This window comes from Corvus hawaiiensis, chromosome 8 (assembly GCF_020740725.1).
Source record: "Corvus hawaiiensis isolate bCorHaw1 chromosome 8, bCorHaw1.pri.cur, whole genome shotgun sequence".
NCBI lineage: Eukaryota > Metazoa > Chordata > Aves > Passeriformes > Corvidae > Corvus > Corvus hawaiiensis.
Window position 1 is genome coordinate 15856726 of NC_063220.1, and position 15737 is coordinate 15872462.

Sequence of the window (15737 nt, forward strand, 5' to 3'; positions counted from 1 at the left end):
TTTAACCAGCAGGGAACCAAATCAATCCAATACTGGAGTTTCAAAGCTCCGAGGAGGCGTGTACGCCCCGCACTGCTACCAGAACAACGCGCCTGCAGGGCAAGAGCTGAGCGGCGCGCTGCCAGCGCCACGTGCTGAAACCTCACAGCTGAGCCCACTGGGAAAGAGCCGGGGGAAATGAGGGGAGGGGGAAGAAAAGAAGACGGGGGGGAAAAAGAAAAGGTGCTACCCGGCGCTCATGGGGGCCCAAAGACCGCTGTGCTGCGGCCGAGTGAGCCCCGCTGCGCCGGCTCTCCCGCCGGGCAGCGCGGAGGCCCCACAGAGCTGCCCACCGAGGGAGCCCGGCCGGGCCGCCCCGCCGGCACCTTCCTCGGCCCCAGAGCCCCCGCCTCCGGCCCGCGACCGCCGCGCGCTGATTGGTGCCCGGGCCGCGCTGTAAAGCGGCCGGCGATTGGCGCCCGTGGGGGCCGCGCTGTAAGGCGGCCAGCGATTGGCGGGCGGGCAGGCGCCTGCGGGCGCTGCCCGGCTTTGTACACGCGCGGCCCTTTAACAATGGGCGCGGCGCGCGGCGCCGCGTGATGGCGGCGGAGCCCCGGGGCCGCCGCGCCGCGCTCGGGTGTCCCGGGCCGCGCCCCGCCGCCTCCCCCGCGGCCGCCACCACTTCCGCGACCCCCTCGCCCGGCCGTGCCCCGCGGCGGGAGGGGGCGGCTTAACGAGCCGCACTTGTGCCCCGCATGGCGGCCAGCTGGGCCGGGGGGCTGGGGGCGCCCCGCGGCAGCTGATCGTGGTTAACCGCGGGCGAGCCAGAAAGGGGCGAGGGTGGCGCTGCCCGTCCCGCCCTCAGCGAGTGCTGCTTCCTCCCCGGTGCCCGGGCCCGGGCCCGGGTGCCGCGCCGCGCCGCCGATGGAGCTGGAGGCGCAGTGGTGGACAGGACAGCTGGCGGCCGACATCCACCAAGCGCTTCGATACAAGGTAGCCGGGGGGGAGCTAGGCTGGGGGGCGGCCCCGGCGCCTTTGTGAGGCTCCGGCCATCGGAGCCGCCGCGGGGGCAGCGGGTGGGACCGTGTGTGGGGCGGCCCCGTTCGGCCGCCGGGGCTCGGCGGAGTTGGCTTTTGTAAACTTGGGACTCGCTGTGTCTTCCCTCCGTGGGTGTTGGGGCCGAGTGTCCGCGGCCGTGACAGCTGATCGGAGCAGCCGGACTGTGCTCCCGCTGCACTCTGAAGGACTCACGGTGCGCCCGGTGCTGCTCTTGGGACGTTTGCGTGGGTCCAGGTTTAAACTCGGCAGAAAGCATTGTGGTGTTATTGGTACAAAAATACCTGACCAAGCAAACAAAAACCCAGTGAAAGAAACCCTGAGTGCATGAAGAACAGTCGAGGATTTAGGCAATTGCTTAGAAGTTGCTTCGACTGACTCAGAGTTGCTCTTCGGGACTATTTTCATAAAGCGCATCTTAACACCCGGGTTGAAAATCAGTTTACAGTGACTGAACCTACTAAAAATGTGCTTTTGCTGCCTGATGTTACTCGATGAGCAGATTACTTTTCCCGGAGTCGTGACTGCTTTACTCTTTTTCAGTGATAGAGGGAAATAAGGGAAGGACAGGATCATTCATTTGCTACCAAAGTTATCTTTACTAAAGCTAAGTTAGTGCTGTGAAAGGTGAATTATGAAGCTTAGTAGGTGAGAAGTTTGTTTGTGGGGTTTTTATCACTTCAGTAGATTGTTTCAAACAATATGAGTTTACATTAAAACGTGGAAAAATTTGTGTGACTCTATTCCGACTTGATGTCATTAAGTTAAATTAATCAAGTTAATTTTCGCTGGAAATGTAATTGTACTCAAAATCCTGCTTAAACGCAGCATGTGGGTGCACGGTCTATCTTATAAATTTATTCATGATAACAGAGGACGGCACTGCTGTTCCGCTGCATACAAGAGGAGGTACTGGCTGCTAGGCAGGAGCCTGGAGGAGGTGGGGTTTTTTTCCTACCAGTCCAAATTTTATATTCAAGATAGATCACAGTACAGATTTTTCTCCAATGTGGTGTTCATAGGACTTTTGTTTTGATGGGTCCTCCCCCCAAATCTGAGACCGTGTGATCTTAACTGCCTTAGAGCACACTGTAATCAGTGTCAGTGTGACATCAATTAGATTGTGTCAGTGTTTTAACGTACACATGAAGCAAATGTTGGTTCATGTACACCCCATTCCTCTTCCTAAGGTTCAGCTGCCTGTCAGTGGCCTTTTCCTGAAGGCATCAGCAGGAGATTTGACAGCTCTAGAACATGCAAACACTTAAGTACAAAGTCTGGTTGCTTAGATTGAGGTGTAGCAAGAGACGGGTTGAGTTAAACTGTTGAACTTTGCATTGAAGCAGCTGAGGAATACTTGCATGCCCTTGCTGTACAGCCTTTGCAGCAGAGGTAATACAACAGACATGGTAAAAGCTGAAGTCACCCTGGGGGATTGCCCAATTGAAAGATGTTAAATTTTAAGTTGTTAATGTTGTGCAGAAACAAAGTATTTTTTAGTTGTTCTGTAATACAACAAATGGATTTTGTTCACTGAAATGGGATTCTGAAATGGTGGGAACAGAAGGAAGAAGGGAGAAATCCTTTTAAATTTCCATTATAAATATTAAAATATCAGCTGTATTAATCTGATACCACTTCAAACTTATTGTTTTAATAAAATTACTTGCTGCTGTCCATCTAGGAGCTGAAGCTGCCGTCTTACAAAGGCCAGTCTCCTCAGTTACACTTGAGAAGATACTTTGCAGACCTGATTGCCATTGTGAGCAACAGGTTCAGACTCTGTCCTGCTGCGCGACATCTGGCTGTGTATTTGCTGGACCTCTTCATGGACCGCTATGACATATCCACACAGCAACTGCATGTGGTGGCTCTTTCCTGTTTACTTCTAGCAAGTAAGTATGTGGCACCAAACTTGAACTAGACTCATAGATTTTACTGCCAAATGCAAGGTGTGTCTTGGTGGGATAGAGCAGGTGGGGGAAACAAAGTAGTTACAAAAGAGGAGCAACATGTATCAGTTTGGCCCAATAGGTAGAGCATTTCTTTAGGTTTGTTTTGATTTCTGTTGGCACCCCGATGGAACTGAGGTAGGAAAAAAACAAATGGTGATTAAAAACTAATGTTTATACTTGGAAACAAGTTATTCTAATGTGAACTTTAAGACCTGTGTTGTAGGAACAGAAAGACTGTCTTTCTAGGGGTATCTCAAAATAGGTAGGTCCTGTGCTGGAAATTAGAAATTTGCGTATCCGTGATAAAGAAAGAAATTAAATAAACTATGTGTAGACTGCACTGCGTTCTGCTGATGGTGCTGTGTAGTTCTGGAATACTCCAGATTTTGTAAATTGCAATGTTATTTAAGCAAGTTAAGGCTAACATAAATCATGTATTGTCACATACAAAATGTAATATAGGTAAAATACATCCATGAATGCACAGTACTCTGAAGATAGAATTAATTACAAACACTCATTATGAACAGTGCTGCTTATATTGACCTCAGCTAGATTCTTGTGGTGTGTATCCATGTTTCAACATTTGTTGAAACCCCTTTTCAATATCCCTGAAAAAATATGGGTGCAGATTGCTGGGAAACCTGCTGGCACTTGTTCTTAAACCAATAGATGCAGAGAAACTGGTCCTGGCAGCAGAACTAACTGTTGGTTCAGTTTATGTTGATCTGTTTCTCTGAATCTATTCTCATTTTCTCCAGTAAGGGCTCTAGGCCTGCTTTGCTACAAAACTGGAGTGCTGTGGTGTTGGACAGTTTTCATCTTTTCACTGCATCCGGTGTCCACTAATACAGCTATTTAGTAGAACAGTTAAACCAGAAAAGGGTTGTTTCAGATTCTTCTGAGGGCAGACTTTGACTAGGTGCCACCAGCCAGTAATCTTCTCTTGGCAAAGGATGTTGTGCTGAGTATGAAAACGTTGCCTCAGAAACCACTGTAATCCATTTAGGAAAATGGATTGGCTTTGAACTAATGCCGGATTTTCAAATTAAATTCATGTTCTGAAGAGGATTTTAATTTTTTTTCTTTTAAATGAACCACTGCTATCTTTCATGGCAAGCTGCAAGTAGAGATCTGAAGGCCTCGGGTACTCACTCTTCTGAGAAGCAGTGTATGGATTGGTTCAGAGAGAACCAAAATGCTGTTTTAAACTTCTGCCCTATGTGGCTTAAACAAGCAGTTTAGTCAGTGGTGTAATAAGTTATGACATTGCGATATACCTGATAAGGTTAAAGAAGTAATAGGAGAAATTATTATGTGACTCCTGAAGTTTTTATTTCTGTAATTACTGGTGTATGGGAAACAAAAACTAACAGCCTGGCAGTGGTATTGGATTAAGTCCTATATATAAGTACCTCCACTGTTGAAAAAAGTAAATGTTCACGTATGTTCAGTCCTGCAAAACTCAAAGAATGTGCATTTACAACCTATCATGTAGTACTGAATAGAGAGTGTAAGATGGAAAGAATTTGCAATGAAATTGAAATAGCACAACCATATGTCAAACTGTATGGAAATGTGGCACTTGTTTCTCTTATTAATGGGTTTTCTACATACACAATTTTGCTTTAGGCTAAAAACATACAGGCCTGACAAGTTAGAAGTCCAAGGAAGGTGGAAACAGTGTATGTGGCAGAGGGGGTTTTCATGTTGCTGAAATCCACTTGTTTGCCAGATCTCAAATGTAAAACTGCACCTACCATAGCAGGCATTAAAAGCAGTCAGGTTGGCTGGAGCTCTAGCTATGCTCTAATGAGTTTTAGACACAAAAAGGGTGTGTGGGGGCGGGAGGGTGATTAAAGCCAAATGCTCTTGTGGTGTGTTTGCCAAGTCACATCAAAGTGGTATTTCATTGATGATGGAGACACATTATACAATAATTTGGTGACAAAAACTTGCATATGCAATGTCAGTGATGTCCTAATATTCTGTTCTTGGCAGCTGGCTTCTGTGTGCCAGCATGGGAAAACCAACAGGAAACATGGCACTGCACAATATCCTAGACAGTGTTTGACATTATCTGCTGAAATTTAGCCCGTTTTAGTACATACCCCTTTTTGTCTCTAGTGACATATTCCTTTTGAGCTTTGCATCTGCAGGAAAGTCTCAAGCTTGTTTGACATAGTAGAATTGAAATATGACCAACAAGACATTAGCTACAATCAATTTTATAGTTCATTTGTGCTGAACCTTTTTTTCCCTCCTCTTTCTGTTCATCTGAAGGTAAATTTGAAGAAAAGGAAGACAGTGTTCCCAAACTTGAACAGTTGAACAGCTTGGGTTGTATGACTAACATGAATTTGGTACTAACAAAACAGAATTTGCTTCATATGGAGTTGTTGTTGCTAGAAACATTTCAGTGGAATTTGTGCCTCCCAACTGCTGCTCATTTCATCGACTATTATCTTTCTATTGCTGTCCATGAGACTGATCTTCATGATGGCTGGCCAATGGTTTGCTTAGAGAAGACTAAGTTATATATGGCAAAATATGCCGATTACTTTCTGGAAGTATCATTGCAAGGTGAGTTACAGATTTCAGATAATGACTTCTTTGTTGTCTTGACAGACAGTGTCGAACTTAAATGAATCTTTTTCTCATTCCTTCCTTCTAGATCATGAATTTTTAAATTATGCCCCTTCTCTAGTTGCTACTGCATGTGTAGCTTCTTCAAGGATTATCTTGCGTCTCTCACCCACGTGGCCTACCCGGCTGCATCACCTGACTGCCTACTCCTGGGACTTCCTGGTGCCATGTATTGAGCGACTCTTAATGTGAGTTAACAGCAGTGGCTTTTCTTAAGCCCATTTCTGCATCTGTTGTTATGCTTAACTGCTGCCAACAGTGCAATTACATTTCTTCATAAATTTCCATTCCTCTGTTCCAAAAATACTGATGTATTAGGGCACACATAAGTTTGGTAGATACATATTGTTAGGAAATAACTGTTTTGCTCTTTTCAAAAGAGAAATCTTTATCAGATCTAATCTCTTTCCTGTTCTTTCAACAAATAAACTTCTGCCTTGCACTTCCACTGAACATGTGCTTTGAGCATCTTAAATAGCTTGTTCCCAATCTCTCTAGCTTGCTCAGAGAGCAAAGAGATAGTGAAGAGTACCAAAGACATAGGAGCTTTCATAGAGAAGACTGTATGCCTTGGAAGTTCAAGGCATGCTCCAAACAGATGATGGATCAAATGTGCAGACCATTTGAGTGACCAGCTTTGGCAGGAGGAAATGACCAGGAGTTTGTATTTATTTTTGCTGTATCCATTTTTGCACTATAGCTGACATGAGATAAAAATGCCAATGAATGCCAAGTGAACCTTCCTGGGAAGGCATGTTACATGTTACAGTCTGCTTTCTCTCTACAGAAATTTGCTCTTATCCAAGTCTAAACATAATTGTGATCAGTAGAAGCACAGCTGTATCTGGAAGAACCACAGCAGCCTTAGAAATGTGACATTTTCATCCCTGATAGCCTCTGTTGGCTTCACCAATGTGGATAATGAAAGGAGTAGTACCTAAAGCATGCAAATTCTGTTGCAGAAGTGTTTTCAGTATTGCTCTGGAACAGAGGGAGGGCACCATCAAAAAGTTAGCAATGAAAAGTGTAGGTGGCATCTGCTTAACATAGAATTGCATAGAATTGAGGAAGAGAGTGTGTCTAGATACATTCAGACAGGTGTAAATCAAAGGGAATTCAGGTGAGCTGTACTGAATAGGCTAGAAAAAAGGTGAGAGGAAGAAAAAAAGTGTTTCTGCTCTCCAGAACAGGATCCTGTATGAATATACATACGATTTTTAAGTACTGTAATGTAGATACTACAAACATTTCTGGTATCTTGTCTTTAGAAACCTTATGCTCTGTTTAACTTAAATGCAGTAGAAGCAGCAAGTTCAGGTTCTGGTAATCTGGCAATTTATTGGGCTAATAAAGTACAGTAGCAAACTATTTCACTGTAATTCTTGGTCCCGCTGTATTACATGTATTGTACTTGGCTTTTGTCTGTGTTTTTTATTGCTATGCAATGAAGTGAAATGCCAAAAAGAGAGACTGTACCCTAACTGAATTTTGAAACCTTAGGTGATTGTAAATGGTAGCTAAAACTATTTTATTTTTTTTAAAGCTTTGGAAGCTGTCCGATATCTGCAGCATTTTTAGAGTGCTCTTAAATGTTAACTCAAAAGAGTTTAAATTATATTAATATCTATTTTGATGCATTTTGTCTTTTCAATTTGTTTTAGTGCGCATGATAATGACGTGAAGGAAGCAAACAAGCAGAAAGGACAACAGGCTCAGTCTGCCCAACACGCTGTATTTCAGCCCCCAGCTCCAAGTGCCCAGCAGGCCAATGCTCAGCAGCACGTACCACAGTATCTCCAGGCTCATCAGTCTTCGTTACAGTACCACCACCCAGCATCACAGCAGCAAAGCTGCCAGCAGATACTATCATCCACTCACACAGCCTCTTACCCACTCCAGACTTGCCCTGCTGCCTTACAGACCAGTGCTCAGGCTCGAGGCCACGTACAGACCGGTGCTGCCATGTCGCTGGCTGTGCCGCTGGAAGTGAAGCCGTGCATAAGTGTCTCCTACAACCGGACATACCAAGTGAATGGACGATATTCCTGTATTACTCCCTGCTTTGAGAGGTGATAAGTACAAAATGGTTTTGTGCTTCTTTGTTCAGGGCGGAGAGTTGTGTGGCAAATGGTTTCATTTTTTTGTTAAACCTCAAAAAAGTTTGAGGGCAAAAAATTGAATAAAAAAAGGTGTCTTCCCAGAAAAAAAGCAGCTGGATTGGCAACCAGTACCACAGCTCAAATAACAGACTGCAAAAAATTAGCACACAGGCCATCCTCTAAAAAAGAATTTGTATGCTTGGGGATAATAAGTTCTTACTCTGACACTCAGAATATTCTGCTTCTAATGTGTGTTGATGAAATACTACTCAAAAGAAAAACTGCTGTGAACTAACTACAGACTCACCTTTTAATGAAGGAGATATGCAGTATTATTTTGAAGACATTTGTCATACCACCGTACAGTATTAACACTTACTTTGTACTGACTGAAAGTTAAGAATCCACTGAATGCCAGACTTCTACAGGTACATGGAGATCACAGGAAGAAACAATTCTCATGTGGCTAACTCCATACTCTTGCCCCTTTTTCACCACTTGTATTGGTTATTTGCTTTAGGCTAAGGCATGTGAATTAACTGGTATTTTGGCTAGTTTTTTAAGTTTTGTACTTTACAGGACAGACAATATATTTTTGCCTCTTTTATCCTCCCTATCTTTTTTGTGTTTAAAGTAACTCTTTCATACTAACTCAGGGACTTTTCTACTCATTACTCTGTGCTGCTGGTTTGTACACTATTTGGGTATAACTCGGGGAAGGAAGGCAGAGAGGGAAGAGATTATAGCAAGTGGAGTGGCTTTTCTTCAGGGCATCTATGCGGAGTACCAAAGGGATATGTTAGAGTTCACAGAATGTAGATGTGAACTACTGCCCAGCAGTGTGGTAATTGAAGAAAAGAAAGTTTCAGCTGAACTTGTACTGTACCAGAACTACTACAGTGCTGTGATTCCTCTGTATACACACACACACAAACACATGAATATTATTAACCAACAGAAAGCATCCTCCAGTTGTACTGACAGTATCATCCCTACAGAAAAAGTACAGTTCAATGCTGACAGAAATGCAGTTCTGTCAGGCTTATAGTGGAGAGAAACTCTCAGGTAATAAAGGGGCAACTTTTTCTTCTACTATTTGGGAGTTCTAGAACAAGATACAGAGATTTGCTCTTCCAAATGGGTGGATCAGAAATATTTTGCAGAGTGATCTGCTTCATCACAAGTAAGGTGCTAATTACATAACTCTATGGAATTACACTATCTCCTGTGGAGTGGATAGTCTGAGGGTAGAAAGCTTCATTCATCCGCCTCTTGGATGGAAGCTATGGTAGAGATATTAATGGAGATGGTTTTTGGGGTTTTTTGTGTGTTTGTTGGGGTGGTTTGTTTTGTTTTGTTTTGTTTTTGTTTTTTAAATACAAGAAGATATCAGACTTCCTCCTGTGCTAGAATACGGGAGGAAGTGGTATGAATGGCAAGATTCTTACTACTTTAAAATATCTTTATAGTATATGGGCTTAAGGCTTTTTTTTTGGTTGTTTCATTGTTCTTTTACCATCTTCCCCCCTGTCTTAGTGGCAGCACTTAAAATAGTGTACCATCGAATGACACTGAATTATTGTGGCTCTTACAGAAACTGTTGCAGGGGCAATTAAGTTACATTATCAATATGAAGATGAAGGCTTTATCACCATAATGTTCAGAATGGAGGGAAGACAGCTGTGTTCCTGGGGCTAAATTATAACATGCTACAAAAACCTATTTATTGTTTAGGAGAAGAAATCCTCTTTCTCTTTGTTTTGTCTTTTAAATCCCAGTTTTTGTTGTGGGCTTTTGTGGCATAGATGTGCAGGTCAAGAACAGGAGGGTGAATGGAAAAGATGACTCTCTTTTATCCTAGAGAATCAACTTTGAAATAGGCATAGTGTGATCAATTCCTCATTAAAATGCAAGTTGGTTTGGGTTCTTTTCCTCTCCTCTCTTCATCTCTGAATAAATATTTCCCCATGTCTGAGAGTAGTGTTAAGTAGAGACTTTCCACCTCATAAGATGCCATGCTTTTTACTCGGCACTGTTACCCATTTTAGAGGGAAATGGACTTCTTTCTGCTGGTTTCATTTTGTTGCAATGCTGTATCCAAGTCCTCAGTGCTCTAACTACCTCTGATGCTATGAATGTACAGTCTTGTAATAGACCATGACTTGAAATAACAGCAGATGCCTGTAGCATTTTTCTTCTGTAAAATCTTTCCATCAGCTAACTTGTCATCTTTTTTTGTGACACAGCAGTATAGGTTCTTCTTTTTGGGGGTATTAGTAAATTTATCCCATAGGCATTTGATATATAAAAATTTAACTAATACTTAACACTGGAATTATAATGGGTGGGGGGCTTATTCAGTTAGTTAATACCACAGATTTACATTTAATAGGGTATTTTTAATTTGACTATTTTAAGACATTAGGTCAGTTGTAAAAAGATACACTACATGCTGTTCGTTTTTAATTTATTACTTAGTCTGAGTTTTTTTCTGACACTACAGCTGCATCATGATGACAGAAAATGTACACTGAACAGTTTCAATCTATATTATTTAAAAGGGCTTTATCAGTGTACATTAAAAATACACTGTTCTTACTATTAGAACCAAAATGTGTTTTTTATGGCATAAATAAGAATGGTGCTTCTAAATGCAAAATGTCCAAAACAATGGAATCTTTGTGAGTGCTATGCATTCAACTTATTTTTTAAAATAAAACTAGTTTTGAGTAAGAAGGCTCCAGAGTGTATTATGCTTTGTATTATGTTTTTTTAAAAAAATATGTAAACTGTCTTGCCCTGTGTATGGGCTGAAGCTGTAAGGACTTCTTTCTCTCCCTCCCCCCTTGTTTTCTGTGACATATCATAAGCTTCAAGAACACTCAGACTTCACAATTGAAAAAAAAAAATAGGAAGGAAATCATGCAGGAAGGGGCTTTAAAACTAAGTGCAGCCCCAGCATATGCTAAGTATTGTACACTTCAACAATGAGTCTAGTACACAGCTGTAACAAAGAAATAAAGAACAAAAGAACTTGAGTAGTTCAAGAGCCAGTGGGTGCATTCATTTTGTTCTCATACAAAAAAGCAACCATTAATACTGACAATCTCAGATTTCTAATACTAGAAATCATTTAGGAGATGTGGGAATAGCCTCTTGTCAAGAGCTACAAGCACTTGTGTTATTTACAATAGCTGTGAAGGCTCAGTCATGCTGCAGGCTGCATAAAATCACATGATGTGTCCTAGCACAAATATTTTTGATTGTTTTGAACTTCTGATAGCTGCTGCTTACTAGAAGAAGTTCTATTTCTTCCTAACACTTCACACATTTCATATTTGTAACAAGGCTGTGATTATGGCTAGAGTCCCAAAAATTAATATGCTTGCTTAGAATTTAATTTGTCTGAAGTCAGAAAATGAAATTGTGAGGCCTCTTAGCTTTCATTCCATTTAGGAATAAAGCACTGATTGTGAAAACCTTTTTGGAGGATCTAGAGCCAGAGGGAGAGCAAGCTGTACTCCATCCCAGTGAGGAATGGGGGCAATGCTCTAATATAATGATGGCATGCATATTATATGGGTACTTTGATCTGGAAAGTTTTGTCCTCACTCTTGAAGTCAAGTCTGTCTAGACTGTGGCCTTGAAATCTCAAGTTTGCTTTTTTTTTTCACTGTAATTACAAAATAGGAGCTACCCATGACATTTATGAGTCTCCTAACAACTACAAGGACTGCCAAATAGTTTTCAACATTTCAGCAGAAGTCTCAGATTTGAAATTGCAAGTCTGAAGCTATTTTTGTGTTTGTACATAACAAGAAAAGCCTTATCTCTGCTTCCCATGACCCAGGTTCATTATTTATTTTAAATAGGAGGATATTTATAGTCTTCCAGCTTTACAAATTTAGGTTAAAATACAAAATTTAAAGTCAACATTTTAGTGACTGACACATCACCAGAAATAAAAACTTTTTGCAACTGTAATACTGTGGTTAAAATATATATAAGCCAGAAAGTGTCCTCCTTTAATAATTTATTAACTCTGCATTCTGAATGTTCACAGGAGCAAAAGTCTTGTGAGTAGATAAGGCCTTATCTGAGTGCAAGTGCCCAGTTGGTTGTCTTGTATTAAAAGGTTGTCAACAGCAATTTTTCAAAACACCAAGTAAAGCAGCAATAACAAAATACAGTTATTTTTAGTCTCCATCTCTGTGGTATTTTAGAAGTTAGGGCACAAGTACAGTTGTGAAGCTTACAGTTTGCTCTTTCCCAGAATTATGTAAGAAATTTCTGTAACTTCAACAAACACGACATGTATTCTGACAAAGGAAAGCATTTGCTACTGAACATTCAAAAAAAAAAAAAAAACCCCAAACCAAATAATGTATAACTGAATAACTAAAGAACATCTCTATAGAAAGTAGCTTCAGGTTTTAAAAATTCTCACTGCAACCAAGGATCTGGGATATCTCTGCCAGTCCTACCAAGAGAAGAAGGGAAAGTTAAGGAAGAGTTCTAGTGTTAAAAGTGCAAATCTGAGATTCAGCATATAATCTTCACATTCATCACAAGTCTGTTAAAATTGTTACCAGACCCATTCGCTGGTGTGTGCATTCAAAGACTGCTTACAAATATTACTTGCTTTTCTTTGAACACTTGAATTTATTCTCTTGAAAGAGCAAGATGAAGGAATACTTCCATAGAACAACCCATTAAAGCTCTCTTAAAATATGTATTTTCCATATTCTATGAATCATTTAGGAGACCACTCTAAGGCTATATATTCTATAGGAATTTTTTCATGCTAGTCAGTTATTAATTACTAGGAGATTTACAGCTATTAGAATACCAATTTATAATGTATTCCACAGATAATATATAGTTAGAATCTTCTTATAACAAATAACAAATTTATTTTGCACATTTGGCAACTGAAAAGCAACAGGAACTTCGTTTTGAGACATAATTTAACTAAAGGATACTTATTCCTGCTTGATCAGGGAAACTCAAGTACACCCACAAAGAAAGTATTATTTGGATATGGCTGAAAATGAATTTCAAGAGAAAATTCTTTGCTGGGAATTTTGGAAAAATGAGTGTCAGGTTGGCACTCATACTGCAAATGCATGTATAGCATTTATCAACAACCATTCTCTAGTTAAAACCTTTTAACATATAAAAAGTGCTCTACTGCATGTACAGTGCTTATAGTTAAAATGAAGCATTTTACAATTACCGGTTATGAACTTGGTTACTTATCTGGTAACCAAGCTCTAACTTTTCAAGAACTATTTTCTCCTTAAACGCCTTTTTCTATGCACCTTCAGGTATCTAGGTATCTTTACCATATTTAAGAAAACAAAGAATATATGTAAAGCATTGCTTAGAAATTTTCAGAAAATTAAAACATAAAATTGAATAGAAGTAACTGAAAATTATTGTATGCACAGTTACACTATGGATGTTTCAGTACTCGGGCTCACCAGGTTGGGTACTTCAACACTTGCCCTCCCTTCAGTTTGACCTACAGATTTATTAATGAGACCCCATGCAGAAGAGAAAGACAGATTGTCAATCTGCCTGTTATCAACACAATGTCGTGAAAGACTTTGCCAAATGCTGTTCTGCTTTACCCTCTCCAACCACCTACCAAGTACGTTACTTATAGAAGAGTTCTCTATTTATTTTGTTTGTTTTTAAAACACCAGCAGCAGCAAGGCTTTGCTAAGTACTGCTGTATGCTTGGATGCACAGATTTTGCAGGAGGGTGGATGATTCTCCAGACAGCATTGCTGCAGATCTTCAGAGGTGGAGAAATTCTTCAGAAATACCGCAGAGCCTGAGTTTTCAGGGAAAGTGCCTGTATTTTGGAGAGCAGTTCTACGCTTCTGACCTTGCATCCCATCTCAGCGCTCTTATCTTATCTTAGCTCATGTTCGCTGTGGTGCAGTAAGGACAACCTCCAAGGACTTGGATATTCCATACCCTTTTAGCAGAGATTATGAATACCTCGAAGACTATCTGCATTGAAAGATGAAGGAGTGGGTGTGTGGCCACGCATCCAAAAGACTGCTGAATGACAAATGTGAAAATTGGATAAGGCCCTACTGGGAAACAGGTTCTCTAACTAGTAGGAAAGTCCCCTTCACACTTCTATACCTGGGTTTAGGTTATGTGCTCTAAAGGGATCCTCCCTCAACACAGAGGTGGTTGTAAGTCTCTTTTGGGAATTTCTTGTAAACTATCCTAAGACTTGAGAGAACTAGTTGGTAAAACTGTAGCAAGCATGCAGCACTACACCTATGAGAGACTATAAGGAATTTTTTCCACTTCCTCGATCAACCTGACTGTGAGAACACAAAACTAGCTTGGAAGCACTTCCATTGCCACTTTGTCTTGGAAAAAACTGCCTGTTTTGTTTGTTTCCACAAGCCATCCCTGTTTATATATTCCTGTTTACGCTTAATGTTAGTACATGCCTTGGTTTATTTTCAACAGGAAACCATCCTATCTCCACATTCCTAAATTCTCCCCATTGACAAGCAGTCAATATTTTGGAGAGGATAAAAAAGTATCAAACTGCCTATAACGTGTCCCCTTGCAACACAGCCCCATTAAGAGATTCCAAAAGAATTTTTCTAGAGTTAGTACAAATGCCATGTTCCCTCCTGTATCAACACAAAATGGATAACAGAAATTATGTGTACTTCCATTAGAAAAGAAAGTAAAAAGGCTGTTTAGCTTCCTTACATACTTGCAGTAATATAAAACAGATTTGAAGCAGCACTTTCTTCCACAACCTTTTACAAATTATTCTCTTTCCTCTGGAAAAAAGGTGCAGGACATCTCAGAATAAATCTAAGTCTTTCATATGTCAAAAGAATAATTACAGCAAAAATCACAGCTGTATCAAATACTACTGTACGTTGAAAAAACAGGATTAAAGGCATCAACTTCTGTAAGTGTTTAATTTTACCTCACTTACAATTGCAGTCGACTGCATAGACAAATTGAAAAAAATGGTATTGCTTAAAAGCAGATTCTAAGACCAAACAGCAGAGGGATGCAAAATAATAAGACAAAGACAAAACTGGTGTTCTTATGCATCTCGCCATTATTTAAAAAAAAATAAAAGCAAGGAACGTTAAGTAGAACTGAAAGCAATATATTTAAATCAAAATTAACTAGAACAAATTATCATAGCTTTCAATGAGGGCAAGAGCTTAGCAGGATTTCCAGGAGATTAAGCCCTTACATAGCTAATGAAATCATTCAGGATTTAAGCCAAATACTAATGGAGGTAAGGAAGAAATATCTCTTAACGCAAATTAGTCAATAGGGTCTATGATGGGATTTCTTGCACCTTCCACTCAGTGAATCTGATTAAATACAGAAAGCAGAGGACTTTCCTAGACTGGACACAGTAAAGCAGTTACTTTTCAATACAATTTAATAGGTATAATAGGTTCAGTTCTGCTGAGCACTGCATATGCTGTGTGTGCTTTCCTAGGCACAGAAATAAAGATGTGCAAACATTTATTGAATTAAAGACTTACTTCTAAAACAGACATTCCCAAAAGCACACATTCTTTAAAAAACATCTATAGGAATTATGATAAAAATTACATTTTACTGGTTCAGCTTCCACAGCCACTACTAGCAAGTTGTCAATTACAGTATTAAATTGTCAGTCAAAGACTGGGACTCAAAGATCCTTGTGGGTCCCTTCCAACTCAGAATGTTCTGTGAATCTGTGAAATTCACAAATTCTGCTTTTTTTTACTTGATGCTAAAATAACTTATTTAAGTTGGGACCAACATTCAATAGCTCTTGTGGCACATTCAGCACTTTTAATACAGTTCACTAATAAAACTCTTTTTCCTCCATTGTTAAACCTCAAGTTATTATTTATTCTGTTTGGAAATTGTGCTTTACATTTCCTTTAGAAATACATGCTCTTTGAAGAACTATTTCTTTTAGTATCCTATAAACAAGAACAGA

At 40.5% G+C, this 15737-nt stretch overlaps 1 protein-coding gene across 1 annotated transcript; it reads left to right on the forward strand.

Annotated features, from left to right (window-relative positions):
• Positions 1–641: 641 nt before the first annotated feature.
• Positions 642–10468, forward strand: CCNJ (cyclin J). Its single transcript, XM_048311821.1, has 5 exons — positions 642–972; positions 2720–2930; positions 5274–5573; positions 5665–5824; positions 7298–10468. Exons 1-5 carry the CDS (start codon positions 904–906, stop codon positions 7707–7709), a joined length of 1152 nt encoding a protein of 383 aa, XP_048167778.1. The 5' UTR covers positions 642–903; the 3' UTR covers positions 7710–10468.
• Positions 10469–15737: the final 5269 nt, after the last annotated feature.

Excerpts from the sequence above, each read along its gene's own strand:
- CCNJ (XM_048311821.1), top strand. The coding sequence starts at position 904 with ATGGAGCTGGAGGCGCAGTGGTGGACAGGACAGCTGGCGGCCGACATC. Across the intron at positions 973-2,719 it reads ACCAAGCGCTTCGATACAAG|GAGCTGAAGCTGCCGTCTTA; the intron begins GTAGCCGGGGGG and ends CTGTCCATCTAG. Across the intron at positions 2,931-5,273 it reads TTCCTGTTTACTTCTAGCAA|GTAAATTTGAAGAAAAGGAA; the intron begins GTAAGTATGTGG and ends GTTCATCTGAAG.